This window comes from Panulirus ornatus, chromosome 55 (assembly GCF_036320965.1).
Source record: "Panulirus ornatus isolate Po-2019 chromosome 55, ASM3632096v1, whole genome shotgun sequence".
Taxonomy (NCBI): Eukaryota; Metazoa; Arthropoda; class Malacostraca; order Decapoda; family Palinuridae; genus Panulirus; species Panulirus ornatus.
This window is the reverse complement of record NC_092278.1, coordinates 14012423-14034460: the sequence shown is the minus strand read 5'-3', so window position 1 is coordinate 14034460 and position 22038 is coordinate 14012423. Positions and strand designations below refer to the sequence as shown.

Sequence of the window (22038 nt, the reverse complement as noted above, 5' to 3'; positions counted from 1 at the left end):
GATTCTTGAGCACTCAAGTGAAATTTTGCTGAGCACATGTGAATCTAGGCATTTTCAAATAATTTCTTTACAGCTAAATCTTCCATTATCAGTTTACATCCTCTTAGAAGAACTTTTTCTTCTGACACCTGCACCATCCTAAACGTACCTGTATTGTTTTCATCTAATAAATGTTCTGGTTTACAAAAATTCTTTGAAATTTTTTTCTATGGCTACTTTTCCCACTATGTATTGTTCAACTGTATTATCTAAAATTATCTCTTTGAAAGTTTAAATTGTCTCTTACTAAGAAGGCCAATCCCTCTCATCCTTTGGCTTTTTTCCTTCCTTAATATCATGTGTATTTTTTAATAAAGATGTGAGTCAATTTCATCTTTCTGCTAAGTTTCATCTCATCACCTCCAACAATATATGGCTTGGTTTCCCAGTTCAATCTTTAAATTCTAGCTCTTTCCCAATTACCAAATACATGCACCTCTGAAACATACTCTACCACAACTTATAACTTTTTTCTGTGCTAGTGGTCGAGTGATCTGCCTTGTATTCTCCTTTGGTATTAACCATTTTGGGCTCCTAAATGTCTTCTTTACTTTTTTCAGTCCACTTCCAATCTGTCTTCTCATGACAAGCCCAATAAATCCTTCATAGCTAGCAGACCTTTTTGCCTGCCATAGTGCCAACTGGCTGCAACACTTTGTTTACATATAGTTACTATAAATCTTATAACTTGTAATCATATTTCTATCCTTTTCATTTTTCTATTTCCATTACTGCTTTTACCATGCCTTCTGCCTTTTGTAATTACATTAGTTTTTTCTTTTACAACCTTCTCTTCTATTAATAGTACTATCTCTTAATCCAGTCCTTAAATGATAACTGACTTACATTTTCCTACCTTCAGCTTCAATAATGTATGGAAATTTGGTGTAACACATTTGTATATTTTTCAGCAATAATAATAAATATTCCAAAGCAATGATCTCCCTCTGTAACTCCATTATATACAACAGGTGGTGATGGTCACTGAGGACAGTGGCTACCATCATACATACAGCAGGCTGGAGCAACATACACTTAGGGACTCAACACCACCAAAAGTAAGGGTATCTATATGATTTCTGAATAAACTGTATGATACTTCCATCCATTTCACATACTGTAATTGCTACTGCTTTAGTGTGATATAACAGAAAAGGATGCTGCATGTCATGTAATGCACCACACTGGCTAATGACAACTAAATCATGGACAAAAGGGAATTTGTAAGAAAAAGTTAACAAAATACCAAAATACAAATTCATTCCTATAAAAGCAAATACAAATGTGTTGTGTACATATTTTTCTAAACTTTTAAAAAAGTGAAAGACTGTAAAGTCTTGAAATTACAATCATGCATACACTTTTCAAATTTCTTATCCATAAACTTTCACAAATATAAAGATGTATAAAATCTTATCAATTAAACTTTACACATACTAAGTGATATATTGGTACATCATTACACAAGTGACTCACTTGTATAACGATGTACAAAGCCCACAAGTGCAAACCATGAAAATTCTGTTGGTACATCACTATACAAGTGACTCACTCGTATAATGATTTACAAATCCACAAGTGGAACCTATAAAGATTCTGCTGGAATCAGCATCTCCTACAATAACATGCTTAATATGTGGATGCATTAATTGTTAATAACCTGCTATGTTTAATCTTTTCCAACTCGTTAAATGTAAACTATGTAAATGTGGGATTCCTTCTGGTACTGTGTAACAAGTGTAAATACATTCATAACTTTTGCACATGTTTTTTTTATTAACCTTCACCAAAAGAGAAGGGCATGAGAAAAAAGATCATGAGAGGCAAGTGTTGTGGGAGCAGCTGAGTGAGTGTGTTAGTAGTTTTGATGCACGAGACCGAGTTATAGTGATGGGTGATTTGAATGCAAAGGTGAGTAATGTGGCAGTTGAGGGAATAATTCGTGTACATGGGGTGTTCAGTGTTGTAAATGGAAATGGTGAGGAGCTTGTAGATTTACGTGCTGAAAAAGGACTGGTGACTGGGAATACCTGGTTTAAAAAGAGAGATATACATAAGTATACATATGTAAGTAGGAGAGATGGCCAGAGAGCGTTATTGGATTATGTGTTAATTGATAGGCGTGCGAAAGAGAAACTTTTGGATGTTAATGTGCCGAGAGATGCAACTAGAGGGATGTCTGATCATTATCTTGTGGAGGCGAAGGTGAAGATTTGTAGAGGTTTTCGGAAAAGAAGAGAGAATGTTGGGGTGAAAAGAGTGGTGAGAGTTAAGTGAGCTTGGGAAGGAGACTTGTGTGAGGAAGTGCCAGAAGAGACTGAGTATAGAATGGATAAAGGTGAGAACAAAGGGCATAAGGGGAATGGGGGAGGAATGGGATGTATTTAGGGAAGCAGTGATGGCTTGCGCAAAAGATGCTTGTGGCAAGAGAAGCGTGGGAGGTGAGCAGATTAAGATTAGAAAGGCTAGTGAGTGGTGGAATGAAGAAGTAACATTATTAGTGAAAGAGAAGAGAGAGGCATTTGGACGATTTTTGAAGGGAAATAATGCAGATTACTGGGAGATGTATAAGAGAAAGAGGCAGGAGGTCAAGAGAAAGGTGCAAGAGGTGAAAAAGAGGGCAAATGAGAGTTGGGGTGAGAGAGTATCATTAAATTTTAGGGAGAATAAAAAGATGTTTTGGAAGGAGGTAAATAAAGTGCATAAGAAAAGGGAGTCAATGGGAACTTCAGTGAAGGGGGATAATGGGGAGGTAATAACAAGTAGTGGTGATGTGAGAAGATGGAGTGAGTATTTTGAAGGTTTGTTGAATGGGTTTGATGATAGAGTGGCAGATATACGGTGTTTTGGTCGAGGTGGCATGCAAAGTGAGAGGGTTAGGGAGAATGATTTGGTAAACAGAGAAGAGGTAATAAAAGCTTTGCAGAAGATGAAAGCTGGCAAGGCAGCAGGTTTGGATGGTATTGCAGTGGAATTTATTAAAAAAGGGGGTGAGTGTACTGTTGACTGGTTAGTAAGGTTATTCAGTGTATGTATGACTCATGGTGAGGTGCTTGAGGATTGGCGGAATGCTTGCATAGTGCCATTGTACAAAGGCAAAGGGGATAAAAGTGAGTGCTCAAATTACAGAGGTATAAGCTTGTCGAGTATTCCTGGAAAAATATATGGGAGGGTATTGATTGAGACGGTGACGGCATGTACAGAGCATCAGATTGGGGAAGAGCAGTGTGGTTTCAGAAGTGGTAGAGGATGTGTGGATCAGGTGTTTGCTTTGAAGAATGTATGTGAGAAATACTTAGAAAAACAAATGGATTTGTATGTAGCATTTATGGATCTGGAGAAGGCATATGATAGAGTTGATAGAGGTGCTCTGTGGAAGGTATTAAGAATATATGGTGTGGGAGGCAAGTTGTTAGAAGCAGTGAAAAGTTTTTATTTAGGATGTAAGGAATGTGTACGTGTAGGAAGAGAGGAAAGGGATTGGTTCTCAGTGAATATTGGTTTGCGGCAGGGGTGTGTGATGTCTCCATGGTTGATTAATTTGTTTATGGATGGGGTTGTTAGGGAGGTGAATGCAAGAGTTTTGGAAAGGGGGGCAAGTATGCAGTCTGCTGTGGATGAGAGAGCTTGGAAAGTGAGTCAGCTGTTGTTTGCTGATGATACAGCGCTGGTGGCTGATTCATGTGAGAAACTGCAGAAGCTGGTGACTGAGTTTGGTAAAGTGTGTGAAAGAAGAAAGTTGAGAGTAAATGTGAATAAGAGCAAGGTTATTAGGTACACTAGGGTTGAGGGACAAGTCAATTGGGAGGTAAGTCTGAATGGAGAAAAACTGGAGGAAGTGAAGTGTCTTAGATATCTGGGAGTGGATTTGGCAGCGGATGGAACCATGGAAGAGGAAGTGAATCATAGGGTGGGGGAGGGGGCGAAAATTCTGGGAGCATCTTAGAATATGTGAAAGCAAAAATGGGTATGTTTGAAGGAATAGTGTTTTGAACAATGTTATATGGTTGCGAGGCCTGGGCTATGAATAGAGTTGTGCGGAGGAGAGTGGATGTGCTGGAAATGAGATGTTTGAGGACAATATGTGGTGTGAGGTGGTTTGATCGAGTAAGTAATAATAGGGTAAGAGTGATGTGTGGTAATAAAAAGAGTGTGATTGAGAGAACAGAAGAGGGTGTTTTGAAATGGTTTGGTCACATGGAGAGAATGAGTGAGGAAAGATTGAGCAAGAGGATATATGTGTCAGAGGTGGAGGGAACGAGGAGAAGTGGGAGACCAAATTGGAGGTGGAAAGATGGAGTGAAAAAGATTTTAAGTGATTGGGGCCTGAACATACAGGAAGGTGAAAGGCATGCAAGGAATAGAGTGAATTGGAATGATGTGGTATACCAGGGCCGACGTGCTGTCAATGGATTGAACCAGGGCATTTGAAGCATCTGGGGTAAACCATGGAAAGTTCTGTGGGGCCTGGATGTGGAGAGGGAGCTGTGGTTTCGGTGCATTATTACACGACAGCTAGAGACCGAGTGTGAACGAAAGTGGCCTTTGTTGTCTTTTCCTAGCGCTACCTCATGCACATTTGGGGGGAGGGGGTTGTTATTTCATGTGTAGCAGAGTGGCGATGGGAATGAATAAAGGCAGACAGTATGAATTATGTACATGTGTATATATGTATATGTCTGTGTGTGTACATATATGTATACGTTGAGATGTATATGTATGTATATGTGCATGTAAGGACGTGTATGTATATACATGTGTATGTGGGTGGGTTGGGCCATTCTTTCGTCTGTTTTCTTGCGCTACCTCGCTAAAACGGCAGACAGCGACAAAGCAAAATAAATAAATAAATAAATAAATATAAAAGAGAGAATACCAATGATAAGAATTTGTCATCAGAAAGATTTAGTACATAGTTCTCACCACATATGCCACTTGTCTGACAATACTCTTATTCTCTGTTGCCATACATATTGCACAGCTGTGATTCTTAGGTTCCCCTGGCACTGTTTCACCCATTTATTCAGTTTTCCCTTAGTGTTTCACAGTCCACTCCTCATGTGAGATTTCTTATTTCACTGGAAAACCAAAAGACTTTATCTTTCCTAACTAGCTCTTAAATAGTCAGGAAAAATCACAGAAAGGTTGATGGGGCTTGGCTGTCAATAGGGGCACTCTAGTTTGATGCATTACAAATGAGAGCTTGGGAATATATGTGAGCAAATGAGGCCAATCTTCAACTGTTCCTAGCATTACCTCTACATGAGAAATGTAAAACAAGTATGAAAAAAGGCCTGTAATTAACACAGTCATGAATAGAAGCAGTCCAAACACTGAGTTCTGTGTCAAACCATGGAGTACCCCAAACTACTTAAAAAAGACTCCTCTAATATATGTCCTCTGTTTCCTTCTATTCAGGTAATTTCTGATCCACTGTTGGAGTCCCACCTATACACATACTTAAAAATGAGGTTTTCTAAGTCCATGAACAAACAATCCATCCATCTAAATCATTTGTCTACAACCGGGCTCAATCCATCATATAAGTCTAAAAGATATGTTATGCATCAAATGTTTTCTATGAACCCAAATTATTCTAAGGCAGTTTCTACTTTGTAAACAATCAGTCACTCGCCCTCTGATTATCATTTCAACTGCTTTACAAAGCACCCTCTTCTGACCTACCAGCCTGTCATTTCCTAAAATTTCCTACTGTTCTTTCTTAAAAACAAATTCGACCCCCTTTCATTCTTTAGCACTGAAAACATTCCCAACATTTTTTCTAACATTTCAAGCTGTCACATGTGTGTGTGTGTGTGTGTGTGTGTGTGTGTGTGTGTGTGTGTGTGTGTGTGTAAAATGCAGCTCTTCATCATCCCTTGATAGTAAAGTTCCCAAGACTAATACAACTATAGATATAAGTAATGACAGACAAGTTTTCTCAATTCAAGGAAAATATATTCCCTTATAAACCCTTCGGAAATATGAGATGTGCTCATCAAATGCTTTTTTCCTTCATTTCATTTTACAGGTGTCAATACTCCAAATAATTGTGTAGTTAATTCATATTTTCCTTTAAGAGCAACTCTCATATTTGTAAAGGTGGCTGTTTCAATAACAGATGGCAACAATATGAGACAACATTCTTTATCAATTTTTAAGTTTTATAACATTTTAACATTTTATCAAGTTTCATTTTTTTCCATATGTTGAATATATTGGTAGTTCATCATCAATAATGCAAATCCAAAGAGAAAGTCTAATACCATAAAGAAAATATCATGGTCCAATCTATTTTCCACACTATTCTAGCCATCTTTATTCTATGAAAGAGGTTCAAATTACACTACTTCATGATATCCAAATCCCAAGAAAGATATCCAGTTCTTCCTTCCAATTTCTTCCTCAAGTACCTCCCACTTTCCATTCTCTTCCTCCATCATCTCTCATTTTCTCCCTATTCTCACCAACTGTTTCTCCTAATTTCCTTTTTCCTGCATTGTTAGTACTTATATTATCATTCTTCACACTATTTCTGCCTTCTACTCTTCTGCTGTTTCTCACTTCCATGTATCTGTCTCCACTACTTCTCCCTTACATCTCTCTTCCTCTGTTATTTCATTTATCCCTTCTTCTCTGCTATTTCTCCCTTTCCCCTCTCTTCTTTCTTCTTCATATATCCCATGTTCCTCTCTTATTTCACTTTACACCTTTTCTTCTATTTCTCCCATCATCATCTATAGCCAAGTTTATTCTCCCTTCCTTTCTCTTTCTGTGTGACTTCTTTCTTCCTCTTTTCTTCTGCCATTTCTTTTGTCTCATTTTCTTTCTTCATTTTTTCCCCTTAACATTCTCCATCTCCACTACTTCTCCATCTACCATTTTTCCCTTCACTTTCTCTTCCTCTATTATTTCTCCTTTATCATTTTCTTTTGCCATCATTTATCCCTTTTCCTACTGTCTATCCCTTCCTCTTCTCTTTTTTTCATTCCCTCTCCCTTTCCCAATTCTTTCTACACAAATCTTCCATTCCCTTCAGTTGTTGCCATCAATATACTTCAGGGTATTGACCATCTTACCACTAACAACGCACCACCATCTGATAAGACTTAATAATCAACCTCCTTGTGATTAAAACTAAAAATATTACCCTGTCAGTAATTACGGTTTCATAATTATTACAAACATGACCTGTTAGCTGGGGAAAGGAAAGCGGCAGGACAGCTGGGGGAAGGTTAAATGGCTTCCACTTTAAGTCTTCTAATTGTAAAACATACTTATTCCAGACATCAAAATGATTTGCAGATGAAAAGAACTGGGCAGTGGGAGGAGGCTATTCCTGCCACTCGGAGGGGGTAGGCTGAGAGGAAGATATCACTTCCCTTCTTTTCCTCCACTAGTTACCAGTTACTTAATAGTTACCCATGCAAGCAAACCATCCAACCCCACCTATGAGCACACACAGTTGAGTGAAACCATCCAGTCTCCCACTTCCCAGCACATACAGGAGGGAAGGACAGATCAACATCACACTACACCATCATCAGTGGTACTGTTGTTGGCTTGTCATTAATCTCAACCAGTACAGAAGCCTTACAATACACAATAGTATAGAACTGATTAAAAAGTTTCAAGTCATTTCCTAATTCTCACGACCAAACTTACAACTTTTCTTCCTGTATCATCAGGTTCTTTAAATCACCATTCATGGTTTACATAGAAGTATATGTTACACATATGGTGATATAATGTTTCATTCTCAAAACATCCAGACAAACTTTCGAGGAGTAGAGAAGAGGTAAATGCAGGAGTCTTGGAGAGAGGGATGAGTATGTAGTTTGTAGAGGATATGGGGCTTGGGAAGAGAGTTAGTTGTTTACTGCTGATGGCAAATTCAAGTAAGAAACTGCAGAAGTGTTGACTAAGTTTGAAAGAGTGTGACAAAAGAAGGAGTGGAAAAAAATGTGAATAAAAGCAAAGTCATTGGGTTTAGCAGGGCAAAGGGACAGCTAAGTTGGGTGGCGTGTCAGTCTGAGTGGAGAAAATCTGAGAAAGAGAAGAGTTTAAAATACCTGAGAGTGGACATGGCAATGAATGGAACCACGAGAGCAGAAGTGATTACTGGGAGGGTGATGGAAGCAAAGGTTCTGGGAGCATTGACGAATGTCTGGAAAGGGATGACGTTACCTGGGAGGGCAAAAATGGGTATGTCTGAAGGTACAGTAGTCCCAGTGATGTTGGATGAAGATGTGCAGAGAAGGGTGGAAGAGTTGGAAATGAAATGTTTGAGAACAATGTGTGATGTGAGGTGGATTGATTGAGTAAACAATAAAACAATAAAGATAACAAAAAGGTGTGATAATAGGACAAGTGACTTTAAGAAAGTTAAAGAGGATGTGCTGAAATGATGTGGACATAAGGACAGAATGAATGAGGAGAGACTGACAAGGAGGATACATGTCAGAAGTGGAGGGGACAAGATGAAGAGATGGATCAAATTGGAGATAGAGGGATGGAGTGAAAAAAATTCTTGAGTGATCAAGGCCTGAACATGCAGGAGGGTGAAAGGCATGCACAAGACAGAGTGAACTGGAATGATGTGGAATACAGGGGTCAACATGCTGTCAACTGACTGAACTAGGAGATGTGAAGTGGCTATGGGATGCCTTGAAAAGGTATGTGAGGCCAAGTAGTAGAAAGGGGGCTGTGCTGTTGATGCACCACACATGACAACTAGAGAATGAATCTGAGCAAATATGACCTTTCTTCATCTGTTTTTGGCATTAAAGCATGAAATGGCAAACAAGTATGAAAAATATGAATCAATAAATATATAAAGTTTTCCTTTCCATTAGCCCTCTCTTGGTGAAAGATCTAATATCCAGTGTATACACTGGATATGCATGATATTCTCAAATATTCTTAAAATATCTCCATACATTTGGTAAGATTAACTTGAGCACAATTTTCTAAATGAATTATCTACAACTTAACCTGGCTAACACTGTTGGTATGTGCTACCCATCTTTTAACTATCACTGCACCACTGCCATTCATATGAGGAGGACCAGGAGAGGTAAGATATGGGGTACTTTAAAAAATGTTTTTGTCAAAAAATATGATTACTAAGGATTTACATCAAGGATATTTATCAATCTGTGCCACAGCTTCACATATTATTACATAATGTGAAAGCACAGATCTTTTACAGGCTTCCTTAATATCTCAACACAGACTGACCACTGCACAAAAAAAATTTTGGCTGCTGCATCTGATATCAAAGTGTTGGATAACACAATAAGCATTATAGCGGTATATTTCTCCCTGAGGATATGAATGGGCAATTCAAGATATTTTAACAAATAAGTCCAAGCCATAGTAAAATTAAAAGACAAATACTTGGGTGCATAGGACCCAGCTGGAGACTAGGATGATAAAAAATATTTCAAGACATAACTAGGTTTTTTAGCTATCATGAATTCCATAATGGGGAGTGGGGGAAGGATTAGGATGTATTTACGGAGGCAGTGATGGCTTGTGCAAAAGATGCTTGTGGCATGAGAAGCGTTGGAGGTGGGCAGATTAGAAAGGGCAGTGAGTGGTGGGATGAAAGAGAAGAGAGAGGCATTTGGACAATTTTTGCAGGGAAATAATGCAAATGAGTGGGAGATGTATAAAAGAGAGAGGCAGGAGGTCAAGAGAAAGGTGCAAGAGGTGAAAAAGAGGGCAAATGAGAGTTGGGGTGAGAGAGTATCATTAAATTTTAGGGAGAATAAAAAGTGTTTTGGAAGGAGGTAAATAAAGTGCATAAGACAAGGGTACAAATGGGAACATCACTGAAGAGGGCTAAAGGGGAGGTGATAACAAGTAGTGGTGATGTGAGAAGGAGATGGAGTGAGTATTTTGAAGGTTTAAATGTGTTTGATGATAGAGTGGCAGATATAGGGTGTTTTGGTTGAGGTGGTGTGCAAAGTGAGAGGGTTAGGGAAAATGATTTGGTAAACAGAGAAGAGGTAGTAAAAGCTTTGCGGAAGATGAAAGCCGGCAAGGCAACAAGTTTGGATGGTATTGCAGTGGAATTTGTTAAAAAAAAGGGGGTGACTGTATTGTTGACTGGTTGGTAAGATTATTTAATGTATGTATAACTCATGGTGAGGTGCCTGAGGATTGGCAAAATGCTTGCATAGTGCCATTGTACAAAGGCAAAGGGGATAAGAGTGAGTGCTCAAATTACAGAGGTATAAGTTTGTTGAGTCTGCTTGGGAAATTATATGGGAGGGTATTGATTGAGAGGGTGAAGGCATGTACAGAGCATCAGATTGGGGAAGAGCAGTGTGGTTTCAGAAGTGGTAGAGGATGTGTGGATCAGGTGTTTGCTTTGAAGAATGTATGTGAGAAATACTTATAGAAAACCAAATGGATTTGTATATAGCATTTATAGATCTGGAAAAGGCATATGATAGAGTTGATAGAGATGCTCTGTGGAAGGCATTAAGAATATATGGCGTGGATGGTAAGTTGTTAGAAGAAGTGAAAAGTTTTTTATCGAGGATGTAAGGCATGTGTACGTATAGGAAGAGAGGAAAGTGACTGGTTCTCAGTGAATGTTGGTTTGCGGCAGGGGTGTGTGATGTCTCCATGGTTGTTTAATTTGTTTATGAATGGGGTTGTTAGGGAGGTGAATGCAAGAGTTTTGGAAAGAGGGACAAGTATGCAGTCTGTTGTGGATGAGAGAGCTTGGGAAGTGAGTCAGTTGTTGTTCGCTGATGATACAGCGTTGGTGGCTGATTCGGGTGAGAAACTGCAGAAGCTGGAGACTGAGTTTGGTAAAGTGTGTGAAAGAAGAAAGCTGAGAGTAAATGTGAAAAGTGCAATGTTATTAGGTACAGTAGGGTTGAGGGACAAGTCAATTGGGAGGTAAGTTTGAATGGAGAAAAACTGGAGGAAGTGAAGTGTTTTAGATATCTGGGAGTGGATTTGGCAGCAGATGGAACCATGGAAGCAGAAGTGACTCATAGGGTGGGGGAGGGGCAAAAGTTCTGGGAGCGTTGAAAAATGTGTGGAAGTCGAGAACGTTATCTTGGAAAGCAAAAATGGGTATGTTTGAAGGAATAGTGGTTCCAACAATGATATATGGTTGCGAGGCGTGGGCTATAGGTAGAGTTGTGCAAAGGAGGGTGGATGCGCTGGAAATGAGATGTTTGAGGACAACATGTTTATGGTGTGAGGTGATTTGATCAAGTAAGTAATGAAAGCGTAAGAGAGATGTGTGGTAATAAAAAGAGTGTGGTTGAGAGAGCAGAAAAGGGTGTTTTGAAATGGTTTGGTCACATGGAGAGAATGAGTGAGGAAAAATTGACAAAGAGGATATATGTGTCAGATGTGGAGGGAACGAGGAGAAGTAGGAGACCAAATTGGAGGTGGAAAGATGGAGTGAAAAAATTTTTGAGTAATTGGGGCCTGAACATGCAGGAGGGTGAAAGTCGTAAAAGAAATAGAGTAAATTGTGGTATACCGGGGTCGACGCGCTGTCAATGGATTGAACCAGAGCATGTGAAGCGTCTAGGGTAAACCATGGAAAGTTGTGTGGGGCCTGGATGTGGAAAGGGAGCTGTGGTTTCAGTGCATTATATATGACAGCTAGAGACTGAATGTGAACGAATGTGGCCTTTGTTGTCTTTTCCTAGTGCTACCCCGTGCACATGCGGGGGGAGGGGGTTGTTATTTTATGTGTGGCGGGGTGGCGATGGGAATGAATAAGGGCAGCCAGTATGAATTATGTACATGTGTATATATGTATATGTTGAGATGTATAGGTATAGGGGTTGGGCCATTCTTTTGTCTGTTTCCTTGCGCTACCTCGCTAACACAGGAGACACTGACAAAGTATGGTAAATAAAAATAAGAATTCTATAATGATCTCACAGCAAAATAATTCCAGATTCCTATTCCACCCACCAGCAAAATACAGTTAGATTCATATCCTACATGTCTGTCTTGTCTCAAAAGTAAACAGCAATCTCAGTATGTCATTCAAAGTGACAGCTTCATGCCCAGTACTATGCAGTACTGGGCATGAGGGTATCACTTTAGATGTAAAATTAGCTGTTTAGGAGATCAAATGATGGTCATAAATTCATGGTTATAGAGAAGTCAGTGGCTTGCTCTCTCAACTGTGGCCAATCCTTTACAATCATGAAGTGAGCAGAATCATTCAACTACTTAGAAAAGGCTGTGGCCCTATTCATCAATATCGATCCCTGCTATGATTATGCATCAGTGTTCGTAGAGTGATTACACAAGCTTCATTTACCTACAGGGAGTTATAGAAAGTAGTTGGCACAAGACATGGCTAACAATGGACAGCTTTTTCAAAAGTCCTTGGAGAACATCTCCTCCACCCCCAGTTGAAACAACTGCTGATTTAGACAATACGGAGGGTGACACAGGCATACCAATAACCCTCACTCCACCCCATTCCACTCCACCACCACATCATGTCCTCAACCACATTTTCTGGTGAGCTTTCATTAAACATCATCAACCATTTGCCTAAAAGAAGTTATATAGTCACTGGGGTACGACACAGCTAACATTAAATAGCTTTTTCAAAAGTCCTTGGAAAACAATCTCCACCTCTAGTAGAAGCAACTGTTGATTTACACAATACAGGGGGTGACACATGCATGCCTCATCACCAATAACCCCTCACTCCATCTCATCCCACTTAACAGCCAAATTATGCCCTCATAGCCATATTTTCTTGTATGTTTTCATTAAACATCATCTAAATCACCTGATGACAGGCTGTGGTATATTTTTTGCTAAGTTAAGCATTTCAAAATGCTAACACACTCACTCAGCTGCTCCCAAAACACTTGCCTCTCATGATCTTTCTTCTCGTGACCAGGTGCATAGGCACCAATAATCATCCATCTCTCTCCACCTACTTTCAGTTTTACCCACATCAATCTAAAATTCACTTTCCTAAACTCTATCACATTCCCCCAAATCCGGCTTCAGGAGTAGTGCTACTCCTTCCTTAGCTCTTGTCCTTTCACCAACCCCTGACTTTATTCCTAAGACTTTCCCGAACCACTCTTCCCCTTTACCCTTGAGCTTCATTCCACTCAGAGCCAAAACATCCATATTTCTTTCCTGAAACATACTATTTCTCCTTTCTTCTCATCTTGGTTACATCCACACACATTCAGGAAAGAGAACTTTCCCCTTTTGCCACTTTTCCTGCCTACTTTTACTTTTGGAAAAAAAAAAAGGAATAAGTGAGATGTAAGAGACATGAGAAATGTATTCTATTAACCCGATCCTCACTTCTCATCTCAAACCACTTTAAATTTCACTTAGCATGAAAAAAAAAAAGCATGAAGGCTAGGAGTATCAAAAGAGTTGGATACACATAAATAGATATTACAACTAGGCTAAACTACTTAGTCCTAAATAAGACAAAAAGTGAGAGCAACAATCTTAACATGGAGGGTGTAGGATGTCTAGGCACCACTTAAACATTCATTAATCAGTATGGTAGTGTTACCCAGGGCAGTTCCTTTCAACAACAATGAATCAGGATTGTAGTATTACCTTAGGAAGTTCCTGTTTACAACCTATTATGTAAGAAACATGCTCCCCTGTCCCCTTATCTTCATATTCACTGGAACCCATCATTTTAGTGGGACATCCAGAGAAGTTCTAATGTGAAATTTTGAGGTACCTGGGGACTGGAAGAAGGCATGCACAGTGCCCCTGTACAAAGGCAAAGGGGACAGACATGAATGTTCTACTCACAGAGATACAAGGTTACTGCATACAGTATACCTTGTAATCGTGTGTATGGGAAAATATGGAATTAGAAAATGGTAGCATGTAAAGAGCATCTGTTGACTTGTCCAGATCAAAGCACTGCAAAGAGAAGCCTACCTTCAATTTCTGTAATGGTTTAAAGACTTTATATCACTGTATGCAAAATTCAAGAATGAAGAAGACTTGCTATGTAATAATATCTATCCTCCACATCACTTTCATGCTAGAATAACTCATCTAACAGAACGTTTATACATGAGTAATTTTTGTAAAACTCCTTAATTACACCCCATAAGAAATCTCTGATAAAAAGAACCCACGAAAAAGTTTATTGGATCATATTTTGATCCACCCTCAAAATGCCCAGGTGGGTACTTACCATACACCATCATGCTGAAAGGGCATTAGAGCATCCAAAAGTCGGGGTTCAAGTCCAAATAAGTCCACACAGGAAGCTGGAACTTGCTGTGACACCGACTTCAGTGCCTAGAATTAGAAAAAAAAAAAAAAAAACAATCTGTATCATAAACTAAATTTCCATTGCAGGAATAGAGCATTAACTATGAAGTCTGCAGGTGCAGCCAACACCATAAAGAGTGTAACACTTCATATGGTTATCTGTAAAGATTTAAAGTATGTATTCAAAGACAGGCAAACACACCAGCAAAAAAGCTCTAAAACAAACTTTTATATCATCAGCTTCAAACTTTTGTACCTATAGACACATTGGAGATGCAGTGCTAAAGATGCAAAGCAAAAAACATATGGTAAAACCATTTTCACATAGGTTAAATGAGTTGAGGGGGATTATGTTCCAAAGGATGGTTTCTCTTTATAATCTTTGCTCAAAAAATAGTATATCAAGAAACATACAATGCACAAAACAAAGTACTACAAAACAATATGCTCCTTATACAAAAAAATGTATATCAGGAAACATACAATACTCAGAACAAAGTACACCTAAACAATATGCTAATACCTCAATGGTGCAATACTCACACCAAGATGAAAGCATGTGGAAATAATCATGAATAATTGTGATTCTAAATAGTTATGAATTGCAGAGATTGTGCTGAAGTAAAATACTAAACATACGATTAAACAAATTTACTGGATAATACTAAATTCAGAGTAATCCAGCCCAAGATCACTATTATAAAAGATTAATGAATAAACAAATAATAATTTGAAGATCTTGAAATAATACGTAATTCATCTGTGCCTTGGTCATTACATTCATTCTTAGATTAAGATATTCATTCTTAGATTAAGACACTGAAGTTACTGTATGAGCAGACTGGATACTTTAGAGTATTTTTGTTTCATTATTTTCTCCCTGCCACTGGAGTCCCATCTGTTTTTATGGGATTCTCATAATGCTCAAAAGACCTGCCTCATCCACCTGGTAGTAATGTGCACAAGGTCAGATGGGGAGAGTGCAGGGCAATTGAGCAGTAGGGGTTCAGTGTCTTCATTGCAGTAGTTTGATTAGTTTTGTTATATCAGCTTGTATTCCTTTAATCACTCCATTATGCAAGCCTTCTGAAAAAATATTTTCCCCAAGAACAAAAATTCTAAGAAAAATCTTATTTCCTTTCTGTTACAGATTATCTCTGTATTTCTTAAGATTGAAGAAGACCCCAAAAAGTAGTATACATTCCTCTATACTGGTGTGAGAAGATGTACTATGTGGACAGGGACAGGTCTTGGATGGCTGCACAGATCCCCCTTACCTATGTAGGTATATGATGCTACCTTTTTTCTTGATGTGATTTCATTCTACACAAACAAAAAATGTTAAGCAATTTGTTTATTTTTCCCAGTATAATTTCACTCATCCAATGTGAATCATTTATATATGTTTTACATATCACACACATCCCTATCCCTGGGGATAGGAGAGAAAGAATACTTCCCATGCAAGAGCAAGGGAAGGAGTAGCACTACTCCTGAAACAGGAGTGGTAGGAGTATGTGATAGAGTGTAGAAAAGTAAACTCTAGATTGATATGGGTGAAACTGTAAGTGGATGGAGAGAGATGGTGTGATTATTGGTGCCCATGCACCTAGTCATGAGAAGAAAGACCATGAGAGGCAAGTGTTTTGGGAGCAGCTTAGTGAGTGTATTAGCAGTTTTGGTGCACAATACTGGGTTGTAGTGATGGGTGATTTGATTGCAAAGTTGAGTAATGTGGCAGTTGGGGATATAATCAGTGTACATGGGGTGTTCAGTGTTGTAAATGGAAATGGTGGAAAGTGTGTAGATTTGTGTGCTGAAAAAGAACTGGTAACTGGGAATACCTAGGTTAAAAGGAGAGATATACATAAGTATACATATGTAAGTAGGAGAGATGGCCAGAGAGCATTATTGGATTAAGTATAAATTAACAGACTTGTGAAAGAGAGACTTTTGGATGTTAATGTCCTGAGAGGGGCAACTGCAGGGATCTCTGATTATTATCTTGTAGAGGCAAAGGTGAACATTTGTAGAGGTTTTCAGAAAAGAAGAGAGAATGTTGGGGTGAAGAGAGTGGTGAGAGCAAGTGAGCTTGGAAATGAGACTTGTGTGAAGAAGTACCAGGAAAGATTAAGTGCAGAATGGCAAAAGGTGAGAGCAAATGACGTAAGGGGAGTGGGGGAGGAATGGGATGTATTTAGGGAAGTAGTGATGGCTTGCACAAAAGATGCTTGTGGCATGAGAAAGTTGGGAGGTGGACAGATTAGAAAGGAAAGTGAGTAGTGGGATAAAGAAGTAAGATTGTTAGTGAAAAAGAACAGAGGGGCATTTGGACGATTTTTGCAAGGAAGTAGTGCAAATGACTGGGATATGTATAAAAGAAAGAGGCATGAGGTGAAAAAGAGGAGAAATGAAAGTTGGGGTGACAGAGTATTATCAAATTTCACAGAGAATAAAAAGATGTTTTGGAAGGAGGTAAATAAAGTGCATAAGACAAGAGAACAAACAGAAACATCGGTGAAGGGGGCTAATGGGGAGGTAATAACAAGTAATGGTGAAGTCAGAAGGAGATGGAGTGAGAATTCTGAAGGTTTGTTGAATGCATTTGATGATAGAGTGACAGATATAAGGTGTTTTGGTCGAGGTGGTGTGCACAGTGAGAGGGTCAGGTACAATGGTCAGGTAAACAGAGAAGAGGTAGTGAAGGTTTTGTGGGTGATGAAAGCCGGCAAGGCAGCGTTTTTGGATAGTATTGCAGTGGGATTTATTAAAATAGAGGGTGACTGTGTTGTTGATTGGTTGGTAAGGAAATTCAATTTATGTATGGTTCATAGTGAAGTGCCTGAGGATTGGCAGAATGCATGCATAGTGCCACTGTACAAAGGCAAAGGGGATAAAGGTGAGTGTTCAAATTACAGAGGTATAAGTTTGTTGAGTATTCCTGGAAAATTAAATGGGAGGGTACTGACTGAGAGGGTAAATACATGTACAGAGCATCAGACTGGGGAAGAGCAGTGTGGTTTCAGAAGTGGTAGAGGATGTGTGGATAAGGTGTTTGTTTCAAAGAATGTATGTGAGAAATACTTAAAAAACAAATGGATTTGTATGTAGCATTTATGGATCTGGAGAGGGCATATGATAGAGTTGATAGAGATAATTTGTGGAAGGTATTAAGAGTATATGGTGTGGCATGTAAGTTGCTAGAAGCAGTGAAAAGTTTTTATCAAGGATGTAAGGCATGTGTACGAGTAGGAAGAAAGGAAAGTGATTGGTTCCCAGTGAATGTCAGTTTGCAGCTGGGGTGCGTGATGTCTCCACGGTAGTTTAATTTGTTAATGGATGAGATTGTTAGGGAGGTGAATGCAAGAGTTTTGGAGTGAGGGGCAGGTATGCAGTCTGTTATGGGTGAGAGGGCTTGGGAAGGGAGTCAGTTGTTGTTAGCTAATGATACATGGCCGGTGGCTGATTCATGTGAGAAACTGCAGAAGGTGGTGACTGAGTTTGGTAAAGTGTGCGAAAGAAGAAAGCTGAGAGTAAATGTGAATAGGAGCAAGGATATTTGGTTCAGTAGGGTTGAGGGACCTATACACCCATGAACACAATTCACATTGTCTGCCTTTATTCATTCCCATCGCCACGTCGCCACACATGGAATACCATCCCCCTCCCCCCTATGTGTGCGAGGTAGCACTAGGAAAAGACAACAAAGGCCCCATTCGTTCACACTCAGTCTCTAGCTGTCATGCAATAATGCCCGAAACCACAGCTCCCTTTCCACATCCAGGCCCCACACAACTTTCCATGGTTTACCCCAGACGCTTCACATGCCCTGATTCAATCCACTGACACCACGTCAACCCCGGTATACCACATCAATCCAATTCACTCTATTCCTAGCCCGCCTTTCACCCTCCTGCATGTTCAGGCCCCGATCACTCAAAATCTTTTTCACTCCATCTTTCCACCTCCAATTTGGTCTCCCACTTCTCCTCGTTCTCTCCACCTCTGACACATATATCCTCTTGGTCAATCTTTCCTCACTCATTCTCTCCATGTGCCCAAACCATTTCAGAACACCCTCTTCTGCTCTCTCAACTGCGCTCTTTTTATTTCCACACATCTCTCTTACCCTTACATTACTTACTCGATCAAACCACCTCACACCACACATTGACCTCAAACACCTCATTTCCAGCACATCCACCCTCCTGCGCACAACTCTATCCACAGCCCACGCCTCGCAACCATACAACATTGTTGGAACCACTATTCCTTCAAACATACCCATTTTTGCTTTCCAAGATAATGTTCTCGGCTTCCACACATTCCTCAAGGCTCCCAGAATTTTCGCCCCTCCCCCACCCTATGATTCACTTCCGCTTCCATGGTTCCATCCGCTGCCAGATCCACTCCCAGATATCTAAAACACTTTACTTCCTCCAGTTTTTCTCCATTCAAACTTACCTCCCAATTGACTTGACCCTCAACCCTACTGTACCTACTAACCTTGCTCTTATTCACATTTACTCTTAACTTTCTTCTTTCAAACACTTTACCAAACTCAGTCACCAGCTTCTGCAGTTTCTCACATGAATCAGCCACCAGCACTGTATCATCAGCGAACAACAACTGACTCACTTTCCAAGCTCTCTCATTCTCAACAGACTTCATACTTGCCCCTCTTTCCAACACTCTTGCATTCACCTCCCTAACAACCCCATCCATAAACAAATTAAACAACCATGGAGACATCACACACCCCTGCCGCAAACCTACATTCACTGAGAACCAATCACTTTCCTCTCTTCCTACACGTACACATGCCTTACATCCTCGATAAAAACTTTTCACTGTTTCTAACAACTTGCCTCCCACACCATATATTCTTAATACCTTCCACAGAGCATCTCTATCAACTCTATCATATGCCTTCTCCAGATCCATAAATGCTACATACAAATCCATTTGCTTTTCTAAGTATTTCTCACATACATTCTTCAAAGCAAACACCTGATCCACACATCCTCTACCACTTCTGAAACCACACTGCTCTTCCCCAATCTGATGCTCTGTACATGCCTTCACCCTCTCAATCAATAACCTCCCATATATTTTTCCAGGAATACTCAACAAGCTTATACCTCTGTAATTTGAGCACTCACTCTTATCCCCTCTGCCTTTGTACAATGGCACTATGCAAGCATTCCACCAATCCTCAGGCACCTCACCATGAGTCATACATACATTAAATAACCTTACCAACCAGTCAACAATACAGTCACCCCCTTTTTTAATAAATTCCTCTGCAATACCATCCAAACTCGCTGCCTTGCCGGCTTTCATCTTCCGCAAAGCTTTTACTACCTCTTCTCTGTTTACCAAATCATTTTCCCTAACCCTCTCACTTTGCACACCACCTTGACCAAAAAACACCCTATATCTGCCACTCTATCATCAAACACATTCAACAAACCTTCAAAATACTCACTCCATCTCCTTCTCACATCACCACTACTTGTTATCACCTCCCCATTAGTGCCCTTCACTGAAGTTCCCATTTGCTCCCTTGTCTTACGCACTTTATTTACCTCCTTCCAGAACATCTTTTTATTCTCCCTAAAATTTAATGATACTCTCTCATCCCAACTCTCATTTGCCCTCTTTTTCACCTCTTGCACCTTTCTCTTGATCTCCTGTCTCTTTCTTTTATACATCTCCCACTCAACTGCATTTTTTCCCTGCAAAAATCGTCCAAATGCCTCCCTCTTCTCTTTCACTAATAATCTTACTTCTTCATCCCACCACTCACTACCCTTTCTAATCAACCCACCTCCCACGCTTCTCATGCCACAAGCATCTTTTGCACACTCCATCACTGCTTCCTTAAATACATCCCATTCCTCCCCCACTCCCCTTACTTCCATTGTTCTCACCTTTTTCCATTCTGTACTCAGTCTCTCCTGATACTTCCTCACACAAGTCTCCTTCCCAAGCTCACTTACTCTCACTACCCTCTTCACCCCGAGCATTCACTCTTCTTTTCTGAAAACCCATACAAATCTTCACCTTAGCCTCCACAAGATAATGATCAGACATCCCTCCTGTTGCACCTCTCAGCACATTAACATCCACAATATATATAGAGGATGTGTGGATCAGGTGTTTGCTTTGAAGAATGTATGTGAGAAATACTTAGAAAAGCAAATGGATTTGTATGTAGCATTTATGGATCTGGAGAAGGCAAATGATAGAGTTGATAGAGATGCTCTGTGGAAGGTATTAAGAATATATGGTGTGGGAGGCAAGTTGTTAGAAGCAGTGAAAAGTTTTTATTGAGGATGTAAGGCATGTGTACGTGTAGGAAGAGAGGAAAGTGATTGGTTCTCAGTGAATGTAGGTTTGCGGCAGGGGTGCGTGATGTCTCCATGGTTGTTTAATTTGTTTATGGATGGGGTTGTTAGGGAGGTGAATGCAAGAGTTTTGGAAAGAGGGGCAAGTATGAAGTCTGTTGGGGATGAGAGAGCTTGGGAAGTGAGTCAGTTGTTGTTCACTGATGATACAGCGCTGGTGGCTGATTCATGTGAGAAACTGCAGAAGCTGGTGACTGAGTTTGGTAAAGTGTGTGAAAGAAGAAAGTTAAGAGTAAATGTGAATAAGAGCAAGGTTATTAGGTACAGTAGGGTTGAGGGTCAAGTCAATTGGGAGGTGAGTTTGAATGGAGAAAAACTGGAGGAAGTGAAGTGTTTTAGATATCTGGGAGTGGATCTGGCAGCGGATGGAACCATGGAAGCGGAAGTGGATCATAGGGTGGGGGAGGGGGCGAAAATTCTGGGAGCCTTGAAGAATGTGTGGAAGTCGAGAACATTATCTCGGAAAGCAAAAATGGGTATGTTTGAAGGAATAGTGGTTCCAACAATGTTGTATGGTTGCGAGGCGTGGGCTATGGATAGAGTTGTGCGCAGGAGGATGGATGTGCTGGAAATGAGATGTTTGAGGACAATGTGTGGTGTGAGGTGGTTTGATCGAGTAAGTAACGTAAGGGTAAGAGAGATGTGTGGAAATAAAAAGAGCGTGGTTGAGAGAGCAGAAGAGGGTGTTTTGAAATGGTTCGGGCACATGGAGAGAATGAGTGAGGAAAGATTGACCAAGAGAATATATGTGTCGGAGGTGGAGGGAACGAGGAGAAGAGGGAGACCAAATTGGAGGTGGAAAGATGGAGTGAAAAAGATTTTGTGTGATCGGGGCCTGAGCATGCAGGAGGGTGAAAGGAGGGCAAGGAATAGAGTGAATTGGAGCGATGTGGTATACCGGGGTTGACGTGCTGTCAGTGGATTGAATCAAGGCATGTGAAGCATCTGGGGTAAACCATGAAAAGCTGTGTAGGTATGTATATTTGCGTGTGTGGACGTATGTATATACATGTGTATGGGGGTGGGTTGGGCCATTTCTTTCGTCTGTTTCCTTGCGCTACCTCGCAAACGCGGGAGACAGCGACAAAGCAAAAAAAAAAAAAAAAAAGTTTCAGTTTTCTAAATTGTTTCTTACATTTTTCACATGTATATATATGTATGTGTGTGTGTGTGTGTGTGTGTGTGTGTGTGTGTGTGTGTGTGTGTGTGTGTGTGTGTGTGTGCGTGTGTGTGTGTATGTGTGTGTATGTGTATATATATATGTATATTATCCCTGGGGATAGGGGTGAAAGAATACTTCCCACGCATTCCT

At 40.0% G+C, this 22038-nt stretch overlaps 2 protein-coding genes across 4 annotated transcripts in view; one reads left to right on the top strand and one right to left on the bottom strand.

Moving 5' to 3' along the window:
- LOC139765463 (uncharacterized) overlaps positions 1–1802 on the top strand; it is a 28131-nt gene extending 26329 nt beyond the window's left edge. For all 3 annotated transcript variants that reach the window (XM_071692839.1, XM_071692838.1, XM_071692837.1), the window contains exon 5: positions 1011–1802. The gene's annotated coding sequence lies outside the window, so the exon portion shown is untranslated. The remainder of the gene's footprint in view (positions 1–1010) is intronic.
- LOC139765735 (SWI/SNF-related matrix-associated actin-dependent regulator of chromatin subfamily A-like protein 1) overlaps positions 1–22038 on the bottom strand; it is a 280919-nt gene that overhangs the window by 251305 nt on the left and 7576 nt on the right. The window contains exon 3 of the mRNA XM_071693552.1: positions 14237–14343. Coding sequence (XP_071549653.1) covers positions 14237–14343 — 107 coding nt within the window. The remainder of the gene's footprint in view (positions 1–14236; positions 14344–22038) is intronic.